The sequence below is a fragment of the Notolepis coatsorum genome, assembly GCF_963971535.1.
Source record: "Notolepis coatsorum genome assembly, chromosome: 11".
In the NCBI taxonomy this organism is placed as follows: Eukaryota; Metazoa; Chordata; class Actinopteri; order Aulopiformes; family Paralepididae; genus Notolepis; species Notolepis coatsorum.
In genome coordinates, this window is record NC_140175.1 from 88,192,022 (window position 1) to 88,207,210 (window position 15,189).

Genomic DNA, 15,189 nt, shown 5'->3' on the forward strand with positions numbered 1-15,189 from the left:
CCACCGCTCCACCGGGCTGCCCGGCAACAGCCCTGCACGTCACTCTGTACCCGGCAGGTCCGCCTGTCTCCATGTTATGAGAGAGACTGAACCTGTTTCATGTGGCTGTGGGAGGACCTTTGTTTCTCTTAGAAGGAGGTAGAAGATGATACTGTACGTAGTGTAGAAGGCAGGCAGGGTGGCAGGCGCTTTACCTCATAACAACGTTTCTGTTGTCACGTGCTCTCATGTGTCCATCATCGCACACTGAATGACTACTCATGCCATGTTCTGTTTCCTCGTCGTCGTTGTTGTTGTTGTTGTTGTTGTTGTTGTTGATTAAAGGGAATCGGATATATACAGACTACCTAACACAGCCAGTTGTGTTGATGATTTTTGTTCTTAGCTGGGAGAGTTTATTTATTGATTTGTATTTATTTTGATAGACTGAACCTGAATATGGCAAGTGCCTTTTTTGGAATGATGCAGTTTCCCCACCCCCTCCCCTCAGCGTACACACGAGTTAGACTAAAGGATGGCGAAGCGTTATGGAAGCTTGAGGCTCTCTCTCTCTCTCTCTCTCTTCTCTCTCACGGTCCGAGTCGTGACCTTCTCGCTGACCTCAGAGGAACGACGGAACACGTGTCGTTAACCCTTTCACAGGGTTTACATCTTTTTTTGGGGGGGGGGGGGGGGGTCTCCTCTGGAATTCTATCTTAGAATTCCTGGAAAAAACTCTCTCAGCTTTCAGCTTTCGCCGTTAGAATGTTCAGCTCCCAGAATTCTAATGTCACATTTTCGAGAGCTCATTGAGCCGGTCCGCTGTGACGCGCCGTCGGGCAGAAGGGGAGGATGGTGAGCCTGGCTTTGCGGTCTGTTTCAGCATGGAGTCTCTTTAACCTCACAGCCCTCGCACCCACTTTCGAAGACCATGATCTCCACCGTCATCCACCGCCATCACGTTATTGTTTTTTATAACCAGTAATGTAGAATTATTATAAGAAAAAATGCACTGGACTTGTACATCAGATAGGAACCATCTCGTAAGATGTGTATTCTACCAGGTGGGGAACTGGACAGTGGACAGATGTCCTAATATGACTTTTATTATTTGTTTGTTTGTTTGTTTGTTTGTTTGTTTTATACCTTGTGTGTAGGTCTTATTTGATCAGTGTCCTTACATTTCAATAAAGGAATGAAAGAATTCCAGCTATTTTTGGGGGGTGGTTTTACGTTGCTTTTGCATTTAACTTTTTTTTGCCCAGGTGTGGATTTTACAGGGCATGGAAACCTTTGACACTTGTAGATTTTGCAAGGGGTCGTGACATTTGAATGAAAGTGCAAGTCAGTGCTTGTTACACAGAGGAAACACTTTACCATTTGAATGACCATTCATAGAAAAAAACAATGTAATCTTCACTACGCGTAGTTTGAATAACAAGCTGGACATCACATTTCATGGTGATCCACACGTGTTTTGTTTTGATCACTCGACAATCAGGTGGCTGATGATCCAATCATCACGTTATATATAAGATAAGATGAGAGGGCACATTTGCAAAGGGAAACCACACCATCCATAGACTGGTTAATATCTATATTAGGGATGTCCGATATTATCGACCTACCGATATTGGCATTAAAATGTGATATCGGAAATTATCGGTATCGGTTTTCATTTTTTTTTTTACATTTAATTAACCTTTATTTACCCAGGCAAGCAAGTAAGAACAAATTCAGATTTTATTTATATATCGGTTGATATCGGTATCGGAAATTAAGAGTTGGACAATATCGGTATATCGGTAACAAAGCCAATATCGAACATCCCTATATATTAATGTGGATAAAAAAATTAACTTATTTGTGTTATTGTGCATCTTGAAATATCAACACACAGACGTAGAAGATGAACGGTTCACATTTCAACTGATTTAGAAAAAATTAAATAATAGTGACCTGACTACTGACCGTCTGGTAAAGGGGTTGCTAGGCAGAACAGCTCAGGTAGCTCTTGTCCCATTGGCCTGTTTCCTAATGCATCATGGGTATCTAATGCATCATGGGTATGTTTCCTAATGCATCATGGGTATATGTGACTCAGCAGAAATCCTATCCATCGTCGTGATCTTCAGACCAGCAGCTAGATTACAGCTCAGTGGTTCTTCTTCTTGCATGAACTAATAATAATACGCACTGTAACTGTACATACCAAGGATCATGACACACCGGCTATGTTCACACTGCAAGCCTTAGTGCTCAATTCTGATGTATTGCTCAGATCTGTGATTTCTTGGTTTGGCTGTTCACGTTATTATTTTTTTTTTTTAATGTGGCCAAGATCAGTCCTGTATCTGATTTAGGGCCACATGTGAAAGTGGCCCAAATCAGAAATGAAAAGATCGGATTCCATGTGATTTGTGCTGTTTCACACTGTCATGAAAGAATCAGATCTGAGTCACATAATGAGCTAAATAAAAAGTTTGGGCCAGATTTGGGCTCTTTTCCCCCTGTGGTGTGAACATAGCCACACACACCCCCCTCCCCCTCCCCCAAAAAACCATAGATGTTATCTTGAATAGTCACCTTTTTCCTCTTCTTAACACCCTTTTATTTATTTTGTTTTGCCCGTGGCTTGTGTACAATAATGAAACATACAAAGACATACCTTCACAGAGCTAAGCGAGGGGGTTTGACCACAGTGTCTCCAGGTTTTTAAGCTAGCTGTTAGCTGGGCCTCTGCTCAGGGTCTGTCCAGGACGCGCATGTAAACACAGGGTGGAACTTTCACGTCTTTGTATTTGTTTGAATTGAAAAGAAAAACAACAAAAGAAAAAAAAAACTATCAACTGAATTTCTTACCACTTGGTTTTACTGTGCGTGTGTGTGTGTGTGTGTGTGTGCGCGTGCGTGTTGGAGCTCTCCTGCACTGCAGATTCGAACGACGTGCCGTTGTAGTTAACATTTACTACTGGCCATTTTTAAAACATAACCAATTCAAATTCATCGTTCTTACCTGTTCTTTCAGACATTTCTGTTACTCACGACTTTTGTTCTCTTCCCTTTTATTAATTTCTCTGAATGTTAAAAAACCTTTTTTATTCTGTACTGAGGCACTCCCTTCAGATGCTTATTATTATTATAATTTATTTTTATTTCAAATGCCTGAAGTCGAGAATGATTCTCATACAGTGAAATACCAGGGTGTCATCAGCGCTGAATGTAGAAATGTGTGGTTTTTCTATGATGCACTTCAATGCTGCTCTGCGCAGTCTGTCATCAGTGTGTGTGTGTGTGTGTGCGTGTGTGTGTGTGCGACTTCAAAGAAACCAGCGTTCATCACAACCTGTCTATAAAAAGGCTGAAATGGATGATGTGGATTGGCATCTTTACTATTATTTATTATTATTATTTCCTTTTTATTTTTTTATTAAATGTCCTCTGGTTCTCTTGCCTTTTACAAGAGCCCGGCCTGACCTTTTAAAAGAGATGATAAGTCATATTGTAGGATGTGGAGGGCACTGATCGGAGAGGTTTTGGGTTATTGATCGGAGAGGTTTTGGGTTATTGATCGGAGAGGTTTTGGGTTAGGACGGAGCCGTACTGTTGTGTATTCTTGACGTGGTAATTGCCGGTTGACAGTACTGTATGTCATTGGAAAATACGAGGGGTGTGTATTCATGTGCGCTCACACTAGAGTTATGTCAAATCCCCGCCCATGTACAATGTATGGTCAGGTCAGAGGTCATTCTGCTCATTTATCAAATCCCAATTTTGACCCTTTTTTCCAGTCGTTGTCCCCAATTTGTGTACAAGGGACTAAACTAAACTAAACTCACATGGGTTCAGAAACCAGACTGATTCACACACGTCATCCATTTATAATCCGGAGGCCGGTCATGGTAATATCACCCCGAGACGTCACAACATGTCAACAGATAGATCTATACACCGTAGCCCTCAGCTAACATCAAATATCCCAAGCTGTTTTTCAGAAGGGAGATTTTTCTCCGTGAGGCCAGGCCAGCGGGTTGCAAGTTGGAGCCCAACTTTGATTGATTTTCACTTTAATCGTTTACCTCTCTCCATGATAAGTCATATTGTGAACGGCAACACCAGTTACACAACAATGCAATAAACGACTGACTGCAGTCAGACAGGAGGGTGCCAGGCTGCTGAAAGGGCCAGGTGATGCCGTCGGGTAATAAATGTTTTGAGTCCTAAATGTTAAAGATAAACAAAGTAAAGACAAAACTGAACTCTTAAAATGGATGAGAAGCCTGTTCGTCTGAATCAGGTTTGTGTTTTTCTTCCTTTTTGTTTCTTTTTAGTCTTTTTATCCTTTTTATTCCTTCTTTCGTTTCTGTTACGACGTGCTGTTCTTCTTTTCTTTGTGAAACCATTCTGTTGACATTTGTCAGGTTGAAAAAAATGTAATTGTATCTGGTTCACGCTGAGGGTCTCAAAATGCTTACTGGCTCCAGCGTTCCAATCGAATAAAAACAAAGAAGCAAATGCAAAGAGAAAATGAAACGGTTTGAAAAAAATAAATAAGAATTACTGAAAGCTGTTACTGTAAACACTCAACATTTTAAAGGTACTGTGTATGTAAAAAAAATTAAAATAATATATGTATGTGATTGAAAATAAACAAAAACCTTTGACCTTGGAAAATGAGTTGTGTTTTCTATTTGTTTCCTGGAGGGATTTGTTTGATTGATGTATTAACACTTTAGCTGCGGCTTACATTATTTGGCCTTCGGTAACCAGCAACCACCTGTCCAGTCTCCCCAGACCTCTCCCAGAGACAGGAGAGCATTTACATGGCAACAAAGACTCTTATTAATCCAGTTCCAAAGAAAAAAAAAACCCCAAAAAAGTCTGTTGTCCCCGGGCAGCCAATCCAGAAGCTTAGCTGGCGCCCCATTAACAGGTCGCCAGGCAGAATGAGATTGGGGGGGAAAGGCAGTCCAGTGGTGCAGAATGAAAGTGTGTGCGCTGACCTTCCCCGGCTAATGTGTTATATTCAATTAGCCACATTGTTGTCCATCTCATCTCCAGCCAAAATAGTGACCAATGGACCTCGTCACACCCTCCTCCGCGTGCTGCTACTGCGTCACATGTTGAAAACGGGCAACTCTGGCTCAAAACAACACGAGTTATCATATATCTGACTGATCTCTTTATCGTCATTGATACTAAATGACTTCTTTAGGGCTCACAAGGCGTTTGAATGCAGTAGGACTATTGCGAGCATTGCTCCAATACTGTTTCTAGTTCACAGGCTGTAACCTAGAGAGACGTGCCAAAAAGCAACCTGCACCCTTCAAAGCGCTTCTTCAAGATGCAAATGTCAACAAGGAGACGCTGTCATGAAAATGCATTTTTTTATTCATAATAACTCAAGACAGCTTGTTGCTTCGTGTGTCAAGCATCATGTCATGAAAATATTCCACGCCCCCCCCCCCCCCCCCCCTCTCTCTCTCTCTCCCCTCTTCTGTCCATAATCTGCCCCTCTGTGTGGAGTTCACTGAGCGGGTTGACACTGTCAGCTTGGCTTAAGCCTATTATCTCCTGGTGAAGGGTACAGAATGAGAAGACTAGCTTCCCCCCCCTTTCCGCTCTCCCCTCTCTCTCTCTCTCTCTCTTCCCCTCTCCTCTCTCTCCCCACGTCCTTCCCTCTGTAGTTCAGGCACTTTTTTCTCTTCCTATGATCGGTCCACACATTCCAGAGGTCCTGTGTAAGATTAGTGACAGGCGTTCCTAGGAGGCAGCCTAAACTGGTCCTCCTCAGGCAGCAGCAGGCTGGTGTCACAAAGGGTCTGTGTGTGTGTGTACAGTATGTGTGCATACTGTATATAGAAGTGTGTGTGCATGCATGCGTGTGTGATTGACAAGCTGTCCCAGCTCAGATGTGTCCAGTGTCGTACCCAGCAATCATATCATCTGTGGACAAGTTGTTTTAAAGAGACATTCAAAGACTTGATGTGACATCATCAGCAGCACGTCATTTTATATGCACATTCACATACTTATATACTCTGACACGGATTCAACTCTGAAATGCACGCACACACACACACACTCGCACACACACACACACACGCACCACCTCCTGCTGCATTTTGGTACCAAGCTGTCGTCAATCATGTCTTCATCAGTTTCGACATTAAAAACATGGATTTCACCCCCTTTGGTTCACAGTAATGTTACACGTACACAAAAGACTGTGCTGGACTCTTGCACTGATACAGCTTGTACTCCTGTGCTAAGTGTGAATTACAGTTACACCACCGAGTGGCAACGACAAGCGACCTATCAATCAAACGGACCACCTACGACGGGGGGCACTGAGAACAGCCATCTTGTTACGGCACAAAGGAACGTTGCCACTTGACTCGACTGCATCAAAACGACTATTTCCCCACGAGTGTTTTCACAGACTGACTACAGCTAGGGTGCTCTTTAAATCACACAGGGGGGGGGGGGGGGGGGGGGGGTGTATATGTACCAGAACAGTATTTAACCAACGACTATTATTCCTAAAATTCCTCCCAATTTTATGCCTCAAAAGGAACACGTTGACATTACAGGAAATGCGCTTACTGTCTAGACTCTAGCCTACATGTTGGCCAAAGACACCTTGCCCAGAGTTTTAAGCTAGGCGTAAGCTAGGCGTTTGTATATGTACCAGAACAGTATTTAACCAACGACTATTATTCCTAAAATTCCTCCCAATTTTATGCCTCAAAAGGAACACGTTGACATTACAGGAAATGCGCTTACTGTCTAGACTCTAGCCTACATGTTGGCCAAAGACACCTTGCCCAGAGTTTTAAGCTAGGCTAGCGGATCCGTATCCACTTCCATTCATTTTGTGCTAAGCTAGGCTAGCTTGCAGACCAGATAAACTTTCCACTGAGCGCACAGAGAGGAAATTGGTATATCTATCTTCTTGTCCGACACTGGAGAAGACGGTAAGCGCCCATCATTTCCCATAACGTTGCCGTGTTCCTTTAACTTGGCGGTCTTTTACATTTTATTTGGGGGGCTGGGGGGATGCTACGAGAGACGTTATCTCGGCACATGTTCATCCGGGAACACGTGAAAAAGCCACAGTGCGACTAAAAGAGGAAGCGGTACGATGAACTACAAAATATTTACAGTACAGGCTCTGTCTTTTTTTTTGGTCATGGGGTGAATGTTAACAGCACAGAAGCGAGAGAGACACGTTACACACAGTATACACGTAGTATTTCACCAGTTCAAATGACATTGAAAACCAGAGAGAACAGTTCGGTACCACGTTGCGGAAAATCGGACAGACACATAAGTGCAAAAAGGAAAAGCCTTGATATAAAATCAAAAAGATAATCACACATCGATAGCTCTGCTTAAATATCAGACAAAAACATTAAAATATTTAACTTTTTTAACTTCTCTTTACATACATATGTTGTCTTTTTCTTCTTCTCTTCTTCTACAACATGGTTTCCCCTCTATGTACACGTAGGCAGATACAGAATAACATGGAACGATAACAGGTGGGTTATATATTTGGTTGAATCACAGAGGGTTTCTAGTCTTTCAGGGGAGCGTTGCAGGCGACAGAGGCGTTACGGTACAGTAGTCCCCTGGCGCGCCGCTCCTTTGCCTCCCGGTTCGAGACGAACGAGCGCCACTTTTGTTTTCCCAAGACATAAACGTGACAGTTTTTCCGACTGGGTTGGGAGTGAGCGTGTACATGAGTGGTAGTGTTTCAAGTCTTCATTGTTCACCATGTCCAGTAACATTCCCACAGGCAACTCATACGGTGCAGTTCTACCTATTCTCCCGACTACGTCCTCAGCTCACATAGTTATCCTTCTCTACGCCCAGCCTCCCAACTAACCACAACCTGCACTTCCCTGTCACATCCGGACAGTACAGCCGATCCGTCTCCGGTGTCCACGGCACGGCCCCCGCCGTCAGTCCCTCTCGCCTCCCTCTACTACTGGATCCAGATGGTGTTGTTGCGGTCCGTGGGTCGCCGGGGGTCGGAGGTCGTGGTGACGGCCAGGTCTCCGAAGGTGGAGAAGAACTGCTCCATCTCCTTCTGCAGCGTCTGGTTGCGCCGCTCGGCGTCGTCCTTGGCGCGCTCGGCGTTGCGCAGCTTGATCTCCACCATGGTGTACTTCTTCCTCTCCTGGTCCAGCTCCTCGTGGAGGCTCACCATCTCCGTCTCCAGGTCCAGGTTGCGCTGCTCCAAGCTGCCGGGGGGGCGGAGGAGGACACGGCACGGAGGATTAAGACAAAACTCGGGAACTATTAGGAACGTCTGATGACTCATGATGACCAAAACGACCACGTATGATGTATATCATGCCAGTTAGGGTAACTTGTATATATACTGTTTACTCTTACTTATAGTCTATATTCCGATTAAAATGATTTATTAATGGGTTTAAGCTCCTTTTGGGCCTAAGTCCCATAATGCAATAACCACAATTTCCCTCCTGCTAGAGTAGACTCTGCATTCTCTTTATGGCAAAGGCGTGACATTTTAAGGTTTAAGGATTTATACATGGATTCTGTACTAGCCAGTTTTGAGGCCTTATCAGGTAAATTTGATCTCCCCAGGTCAAGCATGTTTAGATATTTTCAAGTGCGTCATTTTCTTAGAAGTCATGAACCCAATTACCCAAATCTGTCTTCAACCCCAGATTTAGAGGATTATGTTTAAGCCCCCCCCCTGATTCAGCTAGACTTATTTCAAGAGTGAACAGATTCATATCTTCTCTCAATTGTGTTACTCTTGATAGAATCAAAGCAGACTGGGAGAGTGAGTTAGGGGAGATTATGGAGGAGGAGGTTTGGGATTGTGTGCTACAAAGGGTAAATAACAGTACCTCCTGTGCACGGTTAAATATAATACAATTTAAAGTGTTGCATCGCGCTCACTTTTCCAAATCAAGACTGGCGAGGATATTATTCCCTTCCAGATGCTAGCTGTGATAGATGTCATAACACCCCGGCCAATTTATCTCACATGTTTTTCTTGTCTATCTCTATTTAACTTCTGGTCTGCTATCTTTGGAACTCTCTCAGAGACCATTGATATCAACCTCCAGCCTAACTCCCTCACAGCCATATCCGGCATAACAGTTGGAGAGGACCCTAAGATTCTCAAAAGGCATAACAATATAATTGCCTTTGCAACTTTACTTGCACGCAGGAGAATCTTACTGCAATGGAAATCAAAACACCCACCAAAAGCTTCGGTATGGTTGAGCGATCTTATGCAATTCATTCATCTAGAGAAGATGAAATACTCACTCACTTAGATTTATGTCCGTCTGGGGTCCTGTCCTGAACCATGTTGGAGGACTTGTAACTTTAACAGTTCGTTTGTTTGATGATTGTAGTTTCTTACGCAGCCTTAAGCATTTACGTTCACTATGTTGATGAATGCAACCTAAAGAATCCTTGACTTATGTTACAAGCTTGAATGTGGAAGTGGTGTGCCTTTTTTTTCTTTTTTGGGAACTGATGTGAATTGAATTGATGTGAAATATACTTGTTGGTATTCCCAAATAATAAATAAATAAATATTTATTAAAATGATTTATTCTTTATTAATAAATTATATTTATTGTAACGTATAATATAACCAATAAGGCAGCCCCTCATATGCACCTTTATTTTTATATTCATTGTTAATTATATTGTTTACACTGTACACAGTAAATTTTTTATACAATACAATTGTATTGCCTATATTTATGTCTTTCTACTATTACATTACCGTGCCTATACGGTATATACCTGTACCCCCCCTCCCCCATGCTGCTATAGAGCCTGCATCTCCCAAAGTGGGTCAATAAAGGAACACCTTATCTTAAAGAGAGGGGAGAGCAGTCAGAGGGGCAAGAGCTCAGTTAAAGGGACACGTTGCCAAAAAACGATGCAGATTTATTTTGCACATAATATCGTGCATATCCGCAAAACTGAATGAGTTTGAATAATGTCCTCCAGTGATGTCATCGTGTTTGTGTTAATTATAGCTCAATGAAATGATGATGGAAAAATAGGGAATATGACACAAGGCTTGAGTGTCCTCTGATGACATCACTGGAGGACAAATTCTAAATAATTAAATGTCGCAATAACAGTTGAACTATGTGTTTGTGTGTGTGATTATGTGCCAAATAAATCAGCATTGTTTTTGAAGAGTAGTTATTGTGTCAGACTTTTCAATCTCTTAAGAGTATGTCAGCTATACAAGTTGTGGCACAGGAAGGACATTTTTATTCAGGAACTATGACAGAATAAAAAATAATAATGCCAGGGATTATGAAAACGTTGGCCCTGAGGTATATGACGATATATCCTTAGCTAGCTACTGTATTCTATACTTCTATAGGCAGACAGGAAGCCTACCTCTTCACCCGGGCCTCATACTCGTGCTTCTGCTTGTGCATCTCCTGTTTGAGGCTGGCCACCAGGCTGTGGAGGGCGCTGTGGCTGCCGGGCACATTACTGACGGGCACGCCCTCACTGTTCTCACTGCTGCTGGTGCCCCGACTGTTTCTCCCTCCTCCTCCTCCTCCTCCTCCTCCTCCTCCTCCTCCTCCGCCGCCACCTCCTTCTCCACTCCCGTTTCTCCTGTCCCCCTCTCCTCCTCCTCCTCCTCCCCCTCCTCCTCCTGCGGGCTGCGAGGGCTCGTGTTCGTGGGCCGGTCCGTCCAGGTCTTCGTAGTGCCCTCCGTAGAAGTCCTGCTCGGGGCACGTGGTGGTGGAGGATCGGCAGGAGGTGGAGTTGTCGGGGAGGGAGATCTCGCAGGAGGAGGTGGACCAGGTGGCGCTGTCCACGCTCTGCTTGTCCTCGCAGCTGCTGCTCAGACAGGTGGTGGCGGTGGTGGTGGTGGTGGTGGTGGTCTGGTTCTGTTGCTGGAGGTTCTGCTGGTTCAGCTGGACGTTGTCGTACGTGGACAGGCGGTTCTGGCTGGACGTCTGGTCTCCGCCGGGGCCGTCGCGCGTCTTGTTGTTGTCCCGTAACGTCACGTACCCGCTGGGCACCCAGAGCCCGTTGCTTCTGTTCAGACTCCCGTTGACCACGTCGGTGCTGGAGACGCCCATGCGCACCCCGTTGCCTCCGCTCGTCCCGCTGGTGCCCATCTTGGTGCCGGGGCCCTTGAGCGTCCCGTTGCGTCGCGCCTGTAGACCCCCTCCCCCCGTCAGAGTGGGGCTCTTCTCCTGGTTGGGGTCCGAGGACGGCGAGGAGCTGAAGGAGCCGTTGGTGACGATGCCGCTGCCCTTGCTGAAGGCGGGGTTCTTCTTCACCGTCAGGGGGGGGCTGCGGGTGAGGTCGAAGCGCCCTGTGAGGTTGTTCCTGGGGCTGGCGGAGCGCGGGGAGCCGCCGCCGTTGTCCACGGGCTGCCGGTGCGTCGGGGACTCCGGCGCCTCCCAGCTGCACTGCCGCACCGCCTGCGTGTTGTTGTTCTCCGCGTTCTGGTTCTGACCCACCGCGGTGGTGGTGGCGGTGGTCGCGGCGATGGCCGGGGTCGTCGCCGTGGTGGTGGTGCCCTGTCGCCGCGGCAACTCGTTGTTGTTGTTATTGACGAGCTCCAGCGCCGTGGGGCCGTCCTCGTCTCTGGGGAACAGTACGTCGTGACCGCCGATCAGCACGGCCATCAGCTGCTGGACCAGAACCGTACCTGACGACACACAGGACACACAACATCAGCTTTGACGCACTCCAGCAGCAGCTCGTTTCACACGTGTGTTGTGTGGCAATAAAGGAATCTTGTATCTTGTCTTGTTCAATATTGAACGTGATCCCAGAGGGCCACCGTGATGCTCCACGGCACAATCTCTGTCCTGCACCCTGGACCTCACTGGTTAACACTTTCTATGCCACGAGGTGGCGCCAGAGTTAGCGCTTCAATGCCACCATCGGCGCCAATGTTACGCTTAATATCGCCTAATCTATGTTTTAAATTATGGCTATGTGTCTAATCTGCCCGTCGCTTATCAAAGAATCCTTTTCCAGTCAGTGCTGTCAAGGCAGATTGGTTTTTTATCGCTTCATTTTCGTTTGAGAGCATTTTGAAAAGCACCCGTTTTGAGGTAAAAAACAGTTCATTCTAGACCATTCTATGATAATCGTCTTTTACTGGAATATTCCAGAACGTTGATATTTGTCGGCCTATTTATGAATCGTTTTCAAATAAACGCTAGATGATCAATATTATACGTGCACGCAAGCACATTCGAGCCGCGCACGGATAATCGCTGTGTTAATTTCCTCTTGGACTTTTACAGTGAAACCGAAAGAGCCCATTTCACAAAACAGCTTATATCTTCATCAAAATTAGTCTGATTATCCTAACACTGATAACATAGATTCCTTGCCTGACATCAGATGGTATCCAACTGGTATATTCCAATTCCTGATCACCATTCGAAAAAATCGATAAGTGTATGGATCCAACGTGTGTACAGTGCAGTACATGATTCCGCGGGTCTCAGAGGCTCCATAATGAACTGTGGTAACCCCGGCTGCATCAGTGGACTGGAAAATGTGGAGTACAGGATTTTTTTCGCCATCCATTTTCATTGAGTCCATTCCAAAATCCCTTATGTCATCTGGGAGACGATAGGGGGCGCTTTTTTCCACATCTGATCGCCGGCGGCGCTCAGGTATACTAGGGTAGGCTCGCGTGATGCAATATGATTTCAGATGGCTAAAAATAAATTAATTCCGAGAAATCTCGTGAGTGGCTTTCAACATAACTATCGGAAACCCGAGATATCTCGTGAGTGGCAGTGAAAGTGTTAACAAGAATTACAATTATTGTAATTGTAATAATTGTTATTATTATACAAATTTCAAATAGAAATTGAAATATAGTTTTTAGTCTAAATTACTAAGGCTTAGTGTTTTGGTGTAGTTTAGGATCGTTTTTATTAAATTTTTATAATGAGGATATAGTATATAGTGATATATGGTAGGATGTTGTATGATTATTAGATGGGGCGGCGTGGCTCAGGGGTAGAGCGGGTCATCCAATGATCGAAGGGTTGGTAGTTCGAATCCCGCTCAAGCCCATGTCCATCCCACTGCCGTTGTGTCCTTGGGCAAGACACTTAACCTACTTGCCTCGTATGCATGTGAATGAATGTTGGTGGTGGTCGGAGGGGCCGTAGGCGATGATTATTCGCCACGCTTCCGTGAGTCTGCCTCAGGGCAGCTCTGGCTGCAATTGTAGCTTACCACCACCGGTATGACTGTGTATGAACGAATAATGGACTCTGTAAGCGCTCTGGGGTCACTGGGGTGTCATGAAGAGCGCTATATAAATCCAATCCATTATTATTATTATTATTATTATAGAGTTGGTAGTTTGAGATTAAAATACATTTGTATTGATTTTGTATAAGTTCGTTTTGATTTTGTACATATAAATGCTATTGATTGTTTAATGCTTTGTGTTTTAGGTATTAGTTCTGTTCCAATGTGGTTTTGTATGTCTGCCAACAGGGACCTCGATAAAAATAAGTTTTTTTAAAGACTTTAATTCCCTGACAACCTGTGTTTTTAATGTATATGATTTATGCATGTATGTTTTAAATAAAGTTTTGTCTAATCAAATCAAATCAAATCAAATAACCAGAACAGAAACACTGACCTTCCATGATTGCTACTGGATCCTCAATCTTCGGTCTCAAGATGTTTGGCCCAAAGACCGTGGCCAGATTTTGGACACTCATCTTATTCACCCCCGAATAGGACTGGACTTCATCTAGAAACCTTGGAAAGACAGTCCATCACTTAACATTGTTGAACAAATGGAATGATTTGGATCAAAGTAATTCTCTGAAACATTAACCATTAACCACTAGGGAGGGGGGGGCTGTTCCTAAGCTCATCTCCATACCTGCAGATGTACTTGAGAAGATTGTAGTTGACAGGAGGTAGGCCTTCCACTAGTCGCTTCAATTCCCTCAGGCCCTGGGGAGGAAGCACGTACATGGTGGTTAGCGGATATACCTCCAACGTGATCAATCAAGAGGTCGACATGTTGACATCTAAACATATAGTCATACGTCACAGAATCAACACGGTTTTATTAAAACAGGTTCATAAATGAAGCTTCTGCTTCCCTACTAGTCAACCATTTTCCCCAGCGGTCACTAGGAATTCATAATACACCCTCTAGCTTTTAATAAGCACCATATTGAATCCATTCATCCCGTGATCGATGACCTCGCGGCTAATTGTTTCTCTTGTCTTCTCGCCGTCTCCGGATCATAATCAATAATCCTTCCCCGACCAAAGGTCCGGGACCCATTTATCACGCCTGTCAGTGTGGAATGCTGATCGAGGACCAGTGACCTGCATCCCTTTACCCGTCTCGTTTTTACGATACGAAAAGAGCTAAACTGACCCTTGATCAGCACACCTACCTTGATAAACAAACAGCTCAGACAACTATAACATAAGATAAGATATTCCTTTATCGATCCCCTTGGGGAAATTCCGGCATCATCCGGACAGCATGGGGAAGGGGGGAGGGGAGGTACAGTTATGGGCAGGATAATAGTGGAAAGACATAAATATAGTCAATAGAATTAGATCTGAATATAAAAATATGATGAAAAGTATTAAAGATAACAAGGCATTTCCTGAGGTTGAAGCAGAACTCGTGGCACTACGGTAAGCCTGCCTGACGTTGCATTGTGACTTTCAAACAATGCTGAACCAGTCTGTGCACTGGAGTGAAAAGCATCCAATCAAAATGAATTGTTCGTGTGAAACGGGGTGCTTCTAAAACACAATTCCCTAGTGGCACTCGGGGCTGCGGCTGTGTTTGCTGTGAGATGACTTGAGGCCTGTGGGCAGACTTTAGTCCCAGGAGCAGAGCGAGCTCTCAGCCACACTTCAGATGCTCAGGTAATATTCATGGGTACACACACACGCTAACGCACAGGAGGATGCACGCCCACACATACACTCCATCACACACACACAACACACACACACACACACACACACACACACACACACACACACACACACACACACACACACACACACACACACACACACACACACACACACACACACACACACACACACACACACACACACACACACACACACACACACACACACACACACACACACACACACACACACACACACACACACACACACACACACACACAA

At 44.7% G+C, this 15,189-nt stretch overlaps 1 protein-coding gene across 1 annotated transcript in view; it reads right to left on the reverse strand.

Moving 5' to 3' along the window:
- Positions 1-5,528: 5,528 nt before the first annotated feature.
- arhgap24 (Rho GTPase activating protein 24) overlaps positions 5,529-15,189 on the reverse strand; it is a gene marked incomplete at its 5' end in the record, with an annotated part of 142,458 nt that continues 132,797 nt past the window's right edge. Inside the window, 5 exons of the mRNA XM_084324990.1 lie at positions 5,529-8,228; positions 10,399-10,567; positions 10,601-11,674; positions 13,649-13,770; positions 13,898-13,971. Coding sequence (XP_084181116.1) covers positions 7,970-8,228; positions 10,399-10,567; positions 10,601-11,674; positions 13,649-13,770; positions 13,898-13,971 — 1,698 coding nt within the window. The 3' untranslated portion in view covers positions 5,529-7,969. The remainder of the gene's footprint in view (positions 8,229-10,398; positions 10,568-10,600; positions 11,675-13,648; positions 13,771-13,897; positions 13,972-15,189) is intronic.